This window comes from Scyliorhinus torazame, chromosome 13 (assembly GCF_047496885.1).
Source record: "Scyliorhinus torazame isolate Kashiwa2021f chromosome 13, sScyTor2.1, whole genome shotgun sequence".
NCBI classification, from domain to species: domain Eukaryota; kingdom Metazoa; phylum Chordata; class Chondrichthyes; order Carcharhiniformes; family Scyliorhinidae; genus Scyliorhinus; species Scyliorhinus torazame.
Window position 1 is genome coordinate 39,842 of NC_092719.1, and position 16,846 is coordinate 56,687.

At 47.5% G+C, this 16,846-nt stretch overlaps 1 protein-coding gene across 6 annotated transcripts in view; it reads right to left on the reverse strand.

The window, feature by feature from the left end:
- Positions 1–16,846, reverse strand: part of pcloa (piccolo presynaptic cytomatrix protein a) — a 633,232-nt gene that overhangs the window by 18,133 nt on the left and 598,253 nt on the right. For 5 of the 6 annotated variants that reach the window (XM_072470931.1, XM_072470933.1, XM_072470932.1 and 2 more), the window contains 2 exons: positions 12,091–12,191; positions 82–216 (listed from right to left, as the gene is read on the reverse strand). In XM_072470931.1, coding sequence (XP_072327032.1) covers positions 82–216; positions 12,091–12,191 — 236 coding nt within the window. Of the gene's footprint in view, positions 1–81; positions 217–12,090; positions 12,192–16,846 lie in introns of those variants that run through there. The other variant, XR_011934010.1, reaches the window with a different exon arrangement.

A 16,846-nucleotide genomic window follows, 5' to 3' on the forward strand; every position in this document is an offset into this window, starting at 1 on the left:
ATTCCTGTATTCATGCCTTCATATATGTTATAGACACCAAAGGGTTCCATTATTCTGTCTAATGTTAGTCAATACTGATACCTGGTAAATGATCAGGGGACTTAAATTTGTAGGTGATGTTTCTGCATTGAAGGATCTCCACGATTAGCTGCTCTCCATCTGTCTTCATTTCCCTCTTCAGTGCTATCTTGATTTCTCCCATTACTTGAGTTTTACCTGTGGATAGGCACAAAAAAGGGAAATATATTTCCAGAGAACTTTCATTCTGTTTCCATAGAATCCCTATCGTGCCGAAGGAGACCATTCAGCCCATCGAGTCTGCACCAACCCTTCGAAAGACCACCCTACCTAGGCCCAATCCCCCATCCTATTTGTTTGCACTGAGTGCTGCATTTGGGTGCTATAGTGAGAGTTTGGTGACTGAGGGAGTTAGGTGAGGAGGGAGTAAGGTGCTCCTTCCATTTCATTTCCCACATTTCCTCAAAGAGCGTGAAGGGAACCGGGAGTTTACAGAGAGTGCAGCTGACTGGGAGCAGAGTCGGAGGGCGGAGTTCCAGTTGGTCCACAGGGCAGCTATATTCTGTAAGGTAAGAGGGGATGGAGGCTAGGGCAGTTGCATGCTCCTCCTGTAGGATGTGGGTGGTGAAGGATACCACTGGTGTCCCCCCTGACTATACCTGCGGGAAGTGCACCCAACTCCAGCTCCTCAGAGACCATGTTAGGGAACTGGAGCTGGATGAACTTTGGATCATCTAGGAGGCAGAGGGGGTAATAGAAAAGAGTTACAGGTAGGTAGCCACTCCCAAGGTACAGGACAAAGTCGCTGGGTTACAGTCAGGGGAAAGAAAACGAACGGGAAGGGATCCCTCGTGGCCGTTCCCCTTCAAAACAAGTATTCTGTTTTGGATGCTGTTGGGGGGGAATGACCTACCAGGTGAAGACCTTAGCGGCCAGGTCTCTGGCACTGAGTCTGGCTCTGGGGCTCAGAAGGGAAGGGGGGAGAATAGAAAAGCAATAGTGATAGGAGACTCAATAGTTAGGGGAATAGATAGGAGACTCGGTGGTCGCGAGCGAGATTCCCGGAAGGTATGTTGCCTCCCGGGTGCCAGGGCCAGGGATGTCTCGGATCGAGTCTACAGGATTCTTAAGGGGGAGGGGGAGCAACCAGAAGTCGAGATGCACATAGGCACCAACGACATAGCTAAGAAAAGGGATGAGGATCTTAAACAGTGATTTTAGGGAGTTAGGTTGGAAGCTAAAGAGCAGGACAAGCAGAGTAGTGATCTCAGGATTGCGACCGGTGCCACATGCAAGTGAGGCAAGGAACAGAGAGCGAGTGCAGCTGAACTCGTGGCTACAGGGCTGGTGCAGGAGGGAAGGCTTCAGATATGTGGATCATTGGGATATCTTCTGGGGAAGGTGGGACCCGTACATGAAGGACGGATTGCACCTAAATTGGAGGGGCACCAATATCCTGGGTGGGAGGTTTGCTAGAGCTCTTCGGGAGGGTTTAAACTAGTTTGGCAGGGGATGGGAACCAGATCTATGGATCAAAGGATAGGGTAGCTGTTGAACAGACAGAAATAGTATGCAGCAAGTCTGTGAGGAAGGATGGACAGTTGATAGGGCAATGTTGCACTCAGTGGAATGGGTTAAAGTGTGTCTGTTTCAATGCAAGGAGCGTCAGGAATAAGGGAGATGTGCTTAGAGCATGGATCAGTACTTGGAACTACGATGTTGTGGCCATTACGGAGACATGGATTTCACAGGGACAGGAATGGTTGTTAGATGTTCCGGGATTTAGATGTTTTAAGAAGAATAGGGAGGGAGGTAAAAGAGGAGGGGGAGCGGCACTGTTAATTAGGGAGTGCACCACAGCTGCAGAAAAGGAGGTCGTTGAGGAGGGTTTGTCTACTGAGTCAGTATGGATGGAAGTCAGGACCAAGAAAGGAGCAGTCACTTTATTGGGAGTTTTCTATAGACCCCCCCCCCCCCCCCAATAGCAGCAGAGAGATAGAGGAACAGATTGGGCGGCAGATCTTGGAAAAGTGCAGGAGTAACAGAGTTGTTGTCATGGGTGACTTCAAGTTCCCTAATATTGTTTGGAACCTCCTTAGTACAAATGGTTTGGATGGAGCAGATATTGTCAGGTGTGTCCAGGAAGGATTCCTGACTCAATATGTAGATAGGCCGACTAGGGGGGAGGCCATATTGGACTTGGTGCTCGGCAACGAACCAGGCCAGGTGTCAGATGTCTCGGTGGAGAGCATTTCGGTGACAGTGACCACAACTCCTTGACCTTTACCATAGTCATGGAGAGGGATAAGAACACACAGTATGAGAAGGTATTTAATTGGGGGAGGGGAAATTATACTGCTATGAGACAGGAGCTGAGGAGCATAAAGTGGGAACAATTGTTCTTGGGGAAATGCACAACAGTAATGTGGGGATTGTTTAAGGAGCACTTGCTGCGAGTGCTGGATAGTTTTGTCCCACTGAGACAAGGAAGGAATGGTAAGGTGAAGGAGCCTTGGATGGCAAGAGACGTGGAGCTTCTAGTCAAGAGGAAGAAGGAAGCATACGTAAGGTTGAGGAAGCAAGGATCTGACTCGGCTCTAGAGGGTTACAAGGTAGCCAGGAAGGCCCTCAAAAATGGGCTGAGGAGAGCTGGAAGGGGGCATGAAAAAGCCCTGGCGGGAAGGATTAGGGAAAACGCCAAGGCGTTCTACACTTATGTGAGAAATAAGAGGATGATCAGAGTGAGAGTAGGGCCGATCAGGGATAATGGAGGGAACTTGTGCCTAGAGTCTGAGGAGATGGGGGAGGCCCTAAATGAATACTTTGCTTCAGTATTCACTTGAAAGAGGGACCTTGTTGCTCATGAGAACAGTGTGATCCAGGTTAATAGACTCAAACAGATTGATATTAAGAAGGAGGATGTGCTGGAAGTTTTGAAAAGCATCAGGATAAATAAGTCCCCTGGCCTGACGGGATATACCCAAGATTACTACAGGAAGTGAGGGAGGAGATTGCTGCGCCGTTGGCGATGATCTTTGCGTCCTCACTCTCCACTGGAGTAGTACCGTATGAGTGGAGGGAGGCGAATGTTGTTCCCCTATTCAAGAAAGGGAATAGGGAAATCCCTGGGAATTACAGACCCATCAGTCTTACGTCTGTGGTGAGCAAAATATTGGAAAGGATTCTGAGAGATAGGATTTATGATTATTTAGAAAAACATATTTTGATTAAAGATAGTCAGCATGACTTTGTGAGGGGCAGGTCATGCCTCACAAGCCTCATTGAATTCTTTGAGGATGTGACGAGACACATTGATGAAGGTCGGGCAGTGGATGTGGTGTATATGGATTTCAGTAAGGCATTTGATAAGGTTCCCCATGGTAGGCTCATTCAGACAGTTAGGCGGCATGGGATATAGGGAAATTTGGCTGTCTCGATACAGAATTTGCTGGCCGAAAGAAGACAGCGAGTGGTAGTGGATGGAAAATATTCCACCTGGAGGCCGGTGACCAGTGGTGTCCCGCAAGGATCTGTTCTGGGACCTCTGCTCTTTGTGGTTTTTATAAATGACTTGGATGAGGAAGTGGAAGGGTGGGTTAGTGAGTTTGCCGATGACACGAAGGTTGGTGGAGTTGTAGATAGTGTTGAGGGTTGTTGCAGGTTACAACAGGACATTGACAGGATGCAGAGCTGGGCTGGGAAGTGGCAGATGGAGTTCAACCTGGATAAACATGAAGTGATTCATTTTGGAAGTCCGAATTTGAATGCTGAATACAGGGTTAAAGGCAGGATTCTTGGAAGTGTGGAGGAACAGAGGGATCTTGGGGTCCACGTACATAGATCCCTCAAAGTTGCCACCCAGGTTGATAGGGTTGTTAAGAAGGCGTATGGTGTGTTGGCTTTCATTAACAGGGGGATTGAGTTTAAGAGCCGCGAGGTTTTGTTGCAGGTTTATAAAACTCTAGTTAGACCACACTTGAAATATTGTGTCCAGTTCTGGTTGCCTCATTATAGGAAGGATGTGGATATCTTGGAGAGGGTACAGAGGAGATTTACCAGGATGCTGCCTGGACTGGAGGGCATGTCTTATGAAGAAAGGTTGAGGGAGCTAAGGCTTTTCTCACTGGAGCGAAGAAGTTAGAGAGGTGACTTGAGAGAGGTGTACAAGGTGATGAGAGCATGGATAGAGTGGAAATCCAGAGACTTTTCCCCAGGGTGGGAATGGCTGTCACGAGGGGACATAATTTTAAGGTGATTGGAGGAAGGTATAGGGGAGCTGTCAGAGGTCGGTTCTTTACACAGAGAGTGGTGGGTGTGTGGAATGCACTGCCAGCAGAGGTGGTGGAGTCAGTCATTAGGGACATTTAAGCGACTCTTAGACAGGCACATGGACAGCAGTAAATTGAAGGGGTGTCGGTTAGGTTGATCTTAGATTAGGATAAATGGTCGGCACAACATCGTGGGCTGAAGGGCCTGTACTGTGCTGTACTGTTCTATGTTCTATTCCAGCAGCCTCACACTAAGGGGCAATTTAGCATGGCCAATCCACCTAACCTGTACTTCTTTGAACTGTGGTAGGAAACCAGAGCACCCGGAGGAAACCCACGCAGTCAGGGGAAGAATGCGCAAACTCCACACAGTCACCCGAGGTCGGAATCAAACCTAGGTCCCTGGCGCTGTGAGGCAACAGCGCTGACCACTGTGCCTCCATGCACATTTATAAAGATTCCATCAGCATTGAGAATTAACCCCTGGGTTAAAAAAAAAACACTGCACGTTACTAATAACAAGTGTGTTCATGTGTTCACATGCTCATCAATAATATTGCACAGTATGTTTTTGGCATCTTTCCTAGTTAAATAAGAGTGCAGGTCAAAAAAGCTCAATATGTGCCCATTGAATACACAGTTCTTCCAGAAAATAATGGTGATAAATCACTCAGTCTAATTGAGTAGAGAGCACCCTGAAGAGAAGGATAAGAAATCCATGAGAAAGAATTACAGGAGCCAAAAGGGAAAGGAACTGAGACCGAGGTCACTGCATTTTCCTCCAGAACCACATGATTGAAAACATGAGAGAGCATGGTTGTATGAAGATGTGTCAGTGGCTACACAAGGAGCAGTGTGTTCAGTTTCAGCCAGGCAGCACTTTCTCAGCTTTGAGAGTAGAAGGGCCACCTTGGCCTTAGCAGCAACAGCCAAATCTCATGAAAGACTAAAAAATACACCAGTAGATAAGGGGTGACTACACATTGCAATATATTTGCAGGAACATTGAGCAGGATCAATTTAGATTTTAAAAAGACAATTTTTATATTTTTGGAGAAATTGATTCCACTTAAATATTTTCTTGGGAAATACTGAAGCCAAATTTATTAAACAGTTCTCTAACTGGAGAGGAACAATTCAAGCAGAACCCTGGAGAACTGGCATGTGCTAAATCTGCCATTAAGAGCAAATCTGCTCTGACGATCTATGTGTTATTTTCAGCTTTGACTGGTTCTCAGGAACACAGGGGATTTCGGGGCAGGAAAAGGCCAGTCAGCCATGTAAGCCAGCCTGCTCCACCATTCAATAAGACCATGACTGATCTCGTTGTGCCATCTGCCCTTGGATAATGTAAAACCAGAAGACTTCGGAGCAGAATTAGGCCACTCGGCCCATTGAGTCTGCTCCGTCCATTCAATCATGGCTGATGTGTTTCTCATCCCCATTCTCCTGCCTTCTCCCCATAACCCCTGATCCCCTTATTAATCAAGAACCTATCTATCTCTGCCTTAAAGACACTCAGTGATTTGGCCTCCACAGCCTTCTGCGGCAAAGAGTTCCACAGATTCACCACCCTCTGGCTGAAGAAATTCCTCCTCATCTCTGTTTTAAAGGATCATCCCTTTAGTCTGAGATGGTGTCAAGAACAAAGAACAAAGAAAATTACAGCACAGGCACAGGCCCTTCGGCCCTCCCAGCCTGCGCCGATCCAGATCCTTAATCTAAACCTGTCGCCTATTTTCCAAGGATCTACTTCCCTCTGTTCCCCGCCCGTTCATATATCTGTCTAGATGCATCTTAAATGATGCTATCATGCCCGCCTCTACCACCTCCGCTGGCAAAGCGTTCCAGGCACCCACCACCCTCTGCATAAAAAACTTTCCACGCACATCTCCCTTAAACTTTCCCCCTCTCACCTTGAAATCGTGACCCCTTGTAATTGACACCCCCACTCTTGGAAAAAGCTTGTTGCTATCCACCCTGTCCATATCTCTCCTAATTTTGTAGACCTCAATCAGGTCCCCCCTCAACCTCCGTCTTTCCAACGAAAACAATCCTAATCTACTCCACCTTTCTTCATAGCTAGCACCCTCCATACCAGGCAACATCCTGGTGAACCTCCTCTGCACCCTCTCTAAAGCATCACCATCCTTCTGGTAATGTGGCGACCAGAACTGCACGCAGTATTCCAATTGTGGCCTAACCAAAGTCCTATACAACTGTAACATGACCTGCCGACTCTTGTACTCAATACTCCTGCTGTTTGCCTTCTTGACCACTCTATCGACCTGCGTTGCCACCTTCAGGGTACAATAGACCTGAACTCCCAGATCTATCTGCACATCAATTTTCCCCAGGACTCTTCCATTGACTGCTCTTGAATTCGATCTTCCAAAATGCATCACCTTGCATTTGCCTGATTTGAACTCCATCTGCTATTTCTCTGCCCAACTCTCCAATCTATCTATATTTTGCTGTATTCTCTGACAGTCCCCCTCGCTATCTGCAACTCCACCAATCTTATTATCATCTGCAAACTTGCTAATCAGACCACCTATACCTTCATCCAGATCATTTATGTATATTACAAACAACAGTGGTCCGAGCACGGATCCCTGTGGAACACCACTAGTCACCCGTCTCCATTTTGAGACACTCCCTTCCACCACTACTCTCTGTCTCCTGTTGCCCAGCCAGTTCTTTATCCATCTAGCTAGTACACCTTGAACCCCATACAACTTCACTTTTTCCATCAACCTGCCATGGGAAACTTTATCAAACGCCTTACTGAAGTCCATGTATGTGACATCTACAGCCCTTCCCTCATCAATTAACTTTGTCACTTCCTCAAAGAATTCTATTAGGTTTGTGAGGCACGACCTTCCCTGCACAAATCCATGCTGCCTGTCACTGATAAGTCTATTTTCTTCCAAATGTGAATAGATCCTATCCCTCAGTATCTTCTCCAACAGTTTGCCTACAACTGACGTCAAGCTCACAGGTCTATAAGTCCCTGGATTATCCCTGCTACCCTTCTTAAACAAAGGGACAACATTAGCAATTTTCCAGTTCTCCGGCACATCACCAGTGCTCAAGGATGCTGCAAAGATATCTGCTAAGGCCCCAGCTATTTTGTCCCTCGCTTCCCTCAGTAACCTGGGATAGATCCCATCCGGACCTGGGGACGTGTCCACCTTAATGCCTTTTAGAATACCCAAAATTTCCCCCTTCCTTATGCCGACTTGACCTAGCACAGCGCTAAATCGCTGGCTTTGAAAGCAGATCAAGGCAGGCCAGCAGCACGGTTCGATTCCCGTATCAGCCTCCCCGAACAGGTGCCGGAATGTGGCGGCTAGGGGTTTTTCACAGCAACTTCATTTGAAGCCTACTTGTGACAATAAGCAATTTTCATTTCATGTCCCTCTCCTTGGTGAATACCGATGCAAAGTGCTCATTAAGAATCTCACCCATTTCCTCTGACTCCACGCATAAATTCCCTCTTTTGTCTTTGAGTGGGCCAATCCTTTCTCTAGTTACCCTCTTGCTCCTTATGTACGAATAAAAGACTTTGGGATTTTCCTTAACCCTGTTAGCCAAAGATATTTCATGACCCCTTTTAGCCCTCTTTATTGCGCGTTTGAGATTTGTCTTACTTTCCCGATATTCCTCCAAAGCTTCATCAGTTTTAAGTCACCTAGATCTTATGTATGCTTCCTTTTTCATCTTAGCTAGTCTCACAATTCCACCCGTCATCCATGGGAAGGACAGAGGGGGAAACATGATCTTGGACCCAGCGGGGGTGAATGGGATGTTCAAGGAGTTTTACAGTCGGCTGTATGAGTCGGAGCCCCCAGCTGAGGTGGAGGGGATGAGGCAGTTTTGGAAGGGTTGAAGTTTCCGAAGGTGGAGGAAGGGTTGACGGAGGGGTTGGGACCCCGATCGGGATTGTAGAAGTAGTAGAGGGATTGGAGGCCTTGCAGTCGGGTAAGGCCCCGGGACCGGACGGCTACCCAGTGGAATTTTACAAGAGGTTTTCTGGGATGCTGGGCCCGCTGCTGGTGAGGGTATTTAATGAGACAAGGGAGTGGGGTGTCCTTCCCCCCAACAATGTCGCAGGCTTCAATCTCATTGATCCTGAAGCAGCATGCTGGCCTTCATTGGCCGGGGCATTGAGTATAAGAATTGGCAAGTCATGTTGCAGCTGTATAGAACCTTAGTTAGGCCACACTTGGAGTATAATGTTCAATTCTGGTCGCCACACTACCAGAAGGATGTGGAGGCTTTAGAGAGGGTGCAGAAGAGATTTACCAGAATGTTGCCTGGTATGGAGGGCATAAGCTATGAGGAGCGGTTGAATAAACTCGGTTTGTTCTCACTGGAACGAAGGAGGTTGAGGGGCGACCTGATAGAGGTATACAAAATTATGAGGGGCATAGACAGAGTGGATAGTCAGAGGCTTTTCCCCAGGGTAGAGGGGTCAATTACTAGGGGGCATAGGTTTAAGGTGAGAGGGGCAAAGTTTAGAGTAGATGTACGAGGCAAGTTTTTTACGCAGAGGGTAGTGGGTACCTGGAACTCGCTACCGGAGGAGGTAGCGGAAGCAGGGACGATAGGGACATTTAAGGGGCATCTTGACAAATATATGAATAGGATGGGAATAGAAGGATACGGACCCAGGAAGTGTAGAAGATTGTAGTTTAGTCGGGCAGTATGGTCGGCACGGGCTTGGAGGGCCGAAGGGCCTGTTCCTGTGCTGTACATTTCTTTGTTCTTTGTTCTTTGTTCTTTGTTGGGAGAAGCAATGTGGGTCATAGAGACCAATCTCCCGACTGAACGTCGATGCCAAATTGCTGGCCAAAATTCTGGCCTTGAGGATAGAGGACTGTGTTCCGGAGGTGATAGGGGAAGACCAGATGGGGTTGTTAAAGGTGGGCAGCTAATGGTCAATGTTAGAAGGCTCCTGAATGTGATCATGATGCCCTCCGAGGGGGCGGAAGCGGCGGTAGTGGTCGCTATGGACGCGGGAAGGCCTGTGACTGGGTGGAGTGGAATTATCTGTGGGAGGTCCTGGAACAATTTGGGTTTGGGCAGGGCTTCATTGACTGGGTTCGGCTGCTGCACCAGGCTTCAGTGGCGAGTGTGCGGATGAATCAGGTGAGTTCGGACGACTTCAGACTGCACCGGGGGACAAGAAAGGGATATCCACTCTCCCCACTGTTGTTTGCCTTGGCTATAGAGCCATTGGTGATGGTGCTGAGAGCATCAAGGGAATGGAAGGGGTTAGTCCGGCGGAGCTGAGGGGTGGGGGGTGGGGTGCGGGGGTGTGGTGGAACACAGGGTCTTGTTATATGCAGACGACCTACTCCTATACATTTCTGACACGTTGGGGGGTTGGGGAAGATTATGGGGATCTTAGGGGAATTTGGCCGGTTCTCGGGGTACAAATTGAATATGGGTAAGAGCGAGCTTTTTGTGATCCAGGCAAGGGGGCAGGAGAGGATACTGGGGGAGTTGCCGTTTAAAGTGGTGGGTGGGAGTTTCTGTTATTTGGGAATTCAGGTGGCTCGGGGATGGGAGCAGCTACATAAATTAAATCGGGCCCAGTTAGTTGAACAAATGAAGGACTTTCGGAGGTGGGACATGCTCCCGTTGTCACTGCCGGGGAGGGTACAGACCGGGTGGGACACGCTCCCGTTGTCACTGCCGGGGAGGGTACAGACCGGGTGGGACATGCTCCCGTTGTCACTGCTGGGGAGGGTACAGACAGTAAAGGCGATGGTTCTCCCGAGATTTGTGTTTGTTTCCAGTGCTTCCTTTTATTTATTTCAAAGACATTTTTTAAACGGGTGAACAGGGTGATATCTAGGTTTGTGTCGGCGGTACAACCCCGCAAGTAAAGAAAGTACTGTTGGAGTGGAGCCGAGGGGGAGGGAAGGCACTGCCGAACTTTGGGAGCTACTACTGGGTGGAAAATATAGTCATGATTAGGAAGTGGGTAGTGGGGAAGGGGTCAGTGTGGGAGCGGGTAGAGGCGGCCTCATGTAAGGGCAGACATTTGGGGGCATTGGTAACGGCTCCTCTGCTATTCTCGCCGGCCCGGTACCCCACAAGCCCTGTGGTAGTGGCGGCCCTGAGAGACTGGGGGCAGTGGCGGATGCATATGGGAGTGGAGGGAGCGTCGGTGTGGGCTCCAATTTGTGGTAATCACCGATTTACACCGGAGGGGATGAGTGGGGGGTTTCGGAGGTGGCAGAAAGCAGGGATTGAAAGAGTGGGGGCCTGATAATTGATGGGAGCTTTCCCTGTTTGAAGGATCTGGAAGAGGAGTTTGAATTGCCGGGAGAGAATGTGTTTTCAAATCTGTAGATAAGGGATTTTGTGCAAAGGCAGGTTTTCACCTTTCCGCTTCTACCACCGCAGGGGATACAGGACAAGGTAGTTTCTAGAATGGGAGTGGGGGAGGGAAAGATATCTGAAATCTATGAAGAACTTACGGAGTGGAGGAAACCCAGATAGGGGAGATAAAACGTAAATAAGAAGATGAGTTGGGAGGGGAGTTAGAGGCGGGCCTGTGGAAGGATGCTCTGAGCAGAGTCAACACGTCCTCATCATGTGCCAGGCTCAGCCTGGCACAATTCAATGTGGTTCACCGGGCACACATGACGGTGGCCCGGATGAACAGGTGTTTTGGGGTAGAGGACAGGTGCGTGAGGTGTGCAGGAGGGCCCACAAACCATGTCCATATGTTTTGGGCATGCCCGAAGCTTAGGGGATTCTGGCAGGGATTTGCAGATGTCATGTCCACAGCACTAAAAACGATGGTGGTGCCGAGTGCAGAGGTGGCGATTTTTGGAGTGTCGGAAGACCCGGGAGTCCAGGGAGCGAGAGAGGCTGATGTTTTGCTCTTTGCCTCCTTGGTAACCCGGAGACGGATATTACGAGCGTAGAGGGCTAGAAGCCCCCAAAATCAGGGGTTTGGGTTAGCGACATGGCCGGGTTTCTCAGATTTGAGGAAATTAAGTTCACCCTGAGAGAATCAATGTTAGGGTTCATACGGAGGTGGCAGCCGTTTATCGACTTCTCCGGAGAAAACTAAACTGTCAGCGGATTCAATAAGGGGGGGGGGTTAGGGAGTCAGGGGGTGTCGGGGGGAGTTAGGCTATTTTTTGTCTAGATTAGACAGGAACAGTGGGAGATGGAGGGGTGTGTTACGCACTGAATTATGTTTACATTAGTATTTGTATCTTTTATCGTTAAAAAACCATAAATGCCTTGATAAAATGTTTGTAAAAAAAGACAAGTGGGTCAATGCCGCACAGTCTTTGTGACATATTGCCAACGTCTGGTACCATGTCGATGTTGTGGGTTCCCAAATCACTGCAGGTGGACTTTCAACAAGTGGTGTTTGATTCACTAGCTTAGCAGCTGCTTCAGCACTTGTGCCCTGCCTGCGCTCCCAGGGAAAACTTCCGTGCTCCCGGCACATGACCTATTATGTAGCCACATCATCATATTCGCAAGCGACCACTCAGTCTACAGATGACAATGATTAAGATGCATTTACTCCAAGGCCATTGTCTAGTTCCAAAGTAAGACAAGATAGCTTATTTATTTTATTGTTGCTGAAATGATTAAAGGTTTGACTGCAAAACCAGAGAGGGGCAGAAGTACCACTTTTTGTATGTATTTAAAATATTAATTTGCTCATCACTCCAGCTTGGTGATATGCCTTCAGCATTCCATCTTGATTTATTATACACACAGCTCAGGACACTATCATCTCTGCATTGTCGTCACGTCTTACCATCAGCTTCTGCGAGGCCGAGGACTGGCTGCTTCAACTGATCCAATACTTTGTGCGTTTCACCTTTCAGGGTGAGATCTGTATCTTGATTTATTTTACCCCTATTAAAAAGCAAGAACAAGAGAAAAATGGTTTCACTTTTTTCTAAGATTACAAGTAGAATATGGTGAGTTTGATGATCAAAGTTTATTTTAGGTTTTTTAGCCGATATTCCTATCATAGCCGATAAGTGTGTAAAGGTTGCTATATGTTCTCACATTGGGAACTAGTGTCACATTCTCACACTGGTACAAAGTGCAACAGTCTATAACAGAAATGTTAGCCTCTTGGAGAAAGATTATGAATTCTCCATGAATAGTGGATTGAATCGTCCAGGGAGTGGCAAAAACATAATCATAGAAACAAAAAATCTCTACAGTGCAAATGGAGGCCATTCGGCCCATTGAGTCTGCACTGACCCCCCAAAAGGGAGGCCTAGTTCCCTGCCCTATCTCCGTAACCCCACCCAAGCCTTAGACACTGAGGGTAGTTTATCACGGCTAATCCACCTAACCTGCACATCTTTGGACTGTGGGAGGAAACCGGAGCACCCGGAGGAAACCCACGCACACTCGGGTCGGATGTACAAACTCCACACAGTCTCCAAGCTTGAAATCGAACCCGTGTCCCTGGTTCTGTGAGGCAGAACGTTCTCCCCTGTTCCTGATATCCTTCAATTTCTTTAGAGTTCAAAAATTTATCAGTCTTAGCTTAAATATAAGAACGCAATAAAAAAAGAAATAGGAAAAGGAGTTGGTCATTCAACCCCTCAAATCTGGACTGCCATTCAGCATTATTATGCCGATATAAGATTTTCTCCCCGTGTTTGCGTGAGTTTCCTCTGGGTGCTCCGGCTTCCTCTCACAGTCCAAAGATGCACAGGTTAGGTGGATTAGCCATGATAAATTGCCTCTTAGTGTTCAGGGAAGTGCAGGCTAGCTGGGGTTATGGAGGTAGGGTGGGGAAGTGGGCCAAGGTAGAGTGCTCTTTCAGTGGGTCGGTGCAGACTCAATAGACTGAATGGCCTCCTTCTGCATTGTAGGAATTCTGTGGCTAATTTGACTGTGGCATCAGTTGTACTTTTCTGCTTGTTCCCCGCAACCTCTGACTCTCTTGTAGATCACAATTCTATTCAACTCAACCTTGAATATATTCAATAACCCACCATCCATTGCTCTCAGGAATGGGGATCTCCAAAGATCAAAGAGAATAAATGTTTCCTCATCTCTGTCCCTCATTCTGAAACTTTGCCCCTTTGTTCTAGATTTTAATCCAAGATTCCCCAATGAGGGGAAAGATACTCTCAGCATCTACCCCATCAATTCCCCTCAGACCCTTTCTGGAAGATCACCTCATACTTTTATTAACTCCAATGAACATAAGCCCAACCTGTTAAACCATTGCACATAAGACAGTCGCTGCATCCCAGGAGTCAGCCTTGTTAGGAGACATTAGAGAGAGTGCAGAGAAGATTCACATGAATAGTTCCAAGGATGAGGAATTTCATCGAATCATAGAATCCCTACAGTGGAGAAGGAGGTCATTCAGCCCTCTGAAAGAGCACCCTAACCCAGCCCACTCCCCTACTCTATCCCTGCAATGCCACCCAACCTACACATCCTAGGGTGGCATGGTAATACAGTGTTTAGCACTGTTGCTTCACAATGCCAGGGTCCCAGGTTCGATTCCCAGCTTGGGTCATTGTCTGTTTGGAGTCTGCACGTTCTCCCTGTGTCTGCGTGGGTTTCTTCCGGGTGCTCCGGTTTCCTCCCACAAGTCCCGAAAGACGTGCTGTTAGGTCATTTGGACATTTTGAATTCTCCTTCAGTGTACCCGAACAGGCGCCGGAATGTGGCGACTAGGGGCTTTTCACAGTAACTTCATTGCAGTGTTAATGTAAGCCTACTTGTGACAATGATAAAGATTATTATTATTCACTTCTGTTCTGTAGATATGATGTGGAGATGCCGGCGTTGGACTGGGGTGGGCACAGTAAGAAGTCTTACAACACCAGGTTAAAGTGCACCAGGTTTGTTTCAAATCGCTAGCTTTTGGAGCACTGCTCCTTCCTCAGATGACCTGAGGAAGGAGCAGTGCTCCGAAAGCTAGTGATTTGAAACAAACCTGTTGGACTTCTTACTGTTATGTAGATAGATTGGAGAAGTTGGGACTGTTCCCTTTGGGGAAGAGAAGGCTGAGGGCAGATTTACAGGAATTATTCAAAAATATGAGGGGTCTGAACAGAGTCGATCGGGAGAAATTTATCCCATTGGTGGAAGGTTCGCAAACCAGAAGGTATTGGCAAAAAAAGCAGCGGAAATAGTTTTTAACACAATAAGTGGTCAAGATCAGGAATGCACTGCTTGAGGGTGTATGGAGGCAGGGTTCAATCAAGGCATTCGGGAGGGAATATGATCATTATCTGAAAAGGAAGAAAGCACAGGGCTACAGAGAGAGGGCCACCTGTGGGAATTGGTAAATTGCTTCTTTGGAGAACCAGCACAGACACGGTGGACTGAATGGCGTCCTTTTGTGCTGTAACGATGCGATGATTCTCTGAACTGCGTCCAATACAAGTATTACTCCTTCTTAGATATGGAGAGAAAAACTGTAAATAGTACTCCAGGTGTGGCCTCAAGGCCCTGGACAGCTGTAGTAAGGCTTCAGACTTTAATTCTCCATCTGCACTGGATCAAAGGCAGATATTCAATGTGCCTTCCAAATCACTTTCCCTACCTGCATTTGGTTTTAAGTTATGAGGGCACCCAGATCTTTCAGCATCGAGTATTCTGCAGCCTCTCAATTTAATACCATTCTGCTTTTCACTCTTCTTACCAAGGTCGATGACTTCATATTTTACCACATTACACTCCATTTTGCAAATATTGGTCCTCACTTAATCCATCTGAACCCATTTGAAGAATCATGTGCCCCCTAATGCATTGCTTTCTTATCTATGTATCATCAGCAAATGTGGCTGCAGTGCAGTTTGTCCCTTCGGCTAAGCCCTTAATATAGATTTCAAACAGCTGAGGCCCCAGCATTGGTGGTACCCCACAGTTTGTCAACCTCAAAATGATGGAACGTTACTTTAGATTGGAAAATAGAAAATGTAAAAAGGGAGGTAAAAGCAGACGACAGGCCTGATAGCTTAACATCTGACATATGGAAAATATTAGAGTTGTTCTCAGGTGTAGAAATAAACACATAATTTTCCAAATGGCAGGCAGCGACTAGTGGGGCACGGCAGGGATCAGTGCTGGGATATCTGCTATTCACAATATATATATTAATTACTTAAATGAGAGAATTAAATGTAATAGCTCCAAATTTGCAGATGACACAAAGCTGGGGGGGGGGGGGGGTGAGCAGTGAGGAGGATGCAGAGATGCTTCAGTGTGATTTTGACAAGCTGAATGAGTGGGCAAATGAATAGCAGATGCCGTATAATGTGGATAAATGTGAGGTTATCCACTTTAGTAGCAAAATCGGGAAGGCAGGTTGTTATCTGAATGGCTATAGATTGAGAGAGGGAAATGTGCAACGAGACCTGGGTGTCCTCATACACCAGTCACTGAAGAGTGCAATGCAGGTTTTAAAAAATGTATTTACAGGTTGTGCACGTCGCTGGTTAGCCCAACATTTCTTGCCCATCCCTAGTTGCCCATCAGAAGATGGTGGTGAGTTACCTTCTTGAACCGTTGTACATATTGGTACTAACGACATAGGCAGGAAGGGGCATGAGGTCCTGCAGCAGGAGTTCAGGGAGCTAGGCAGAAAGTTAAAAGACAGGACCTCTAGGGTTGTAATCTCGGGATTACTCCCTGTGCCACGTGCCAGTGAGGCTAGAAATAGGACGATAGAGCAGCTAAACACGTGGCTAAACAGCTGGGGAAAGAGGGAGGGTTTCCGTTATCTGGACCACTGGGAGCTCTTCCGGGGCAGGTGTGACTTATATAAGGACGGGTTGCATCTAAACTGGAGAGGCATAAATATCCTGGCCGCGAGTTTGCTAGTGTCACACGGGGGGGGGGGGGTTTAAACTAGTATGGCAGGGGGGAGGGCACGGGAGCAATAGGTCAGAAAGTGAGAGCATTGAGGGAGAACTAGGGAATAGGGACAGTGTGGCTCTGAGGCAGAGCAGGCAGGGAGAAGTTGCTGAACACTGCGGGTCTGGTGGCCTGAAGTGCATATGTTTTAATGCAAGAAGTATTACAGGTAAGGCAGATGAACTTAGAGTTTGGATTAGTACTTGGAACTATGATGTTGTTGCCATTACAGAGACCTGGTTGAGGGAAGGGCAGGATTGGCAGCTAAACGTTCCAGGATTCAGATGTTTCAGGTGAGATAGAGGGGGATGTAAAAAGGGTGGCGGAGTTGCGCTACTGGTTAGGGAGGATATCACAGCTGTACTACGGGAGGACACCTCAGAGGGCAGTGAGGCTATATGGGTAGAGATCAGGAATAAGAAGGGTGCAGTCACAATGTTGGGGGTTTACTACAGGCCTCCCAACAGCCAGCGGGAGATAGGGGAGCAGATAGCTAGACAGATTTTGGAAAAGAGTAAAAACAACAGGGTTGTGGTGATGGGAGACTTCAACTTCCCCAATATTGACTGGGACTCACTTAGTGCCAGAGGCTTAGACGGGGCAGAGTTTGTAAGGAGCATCCAGGAGGGCTTCTTAAAACAATATGTAGACAGTCCAACTAGGGAAGG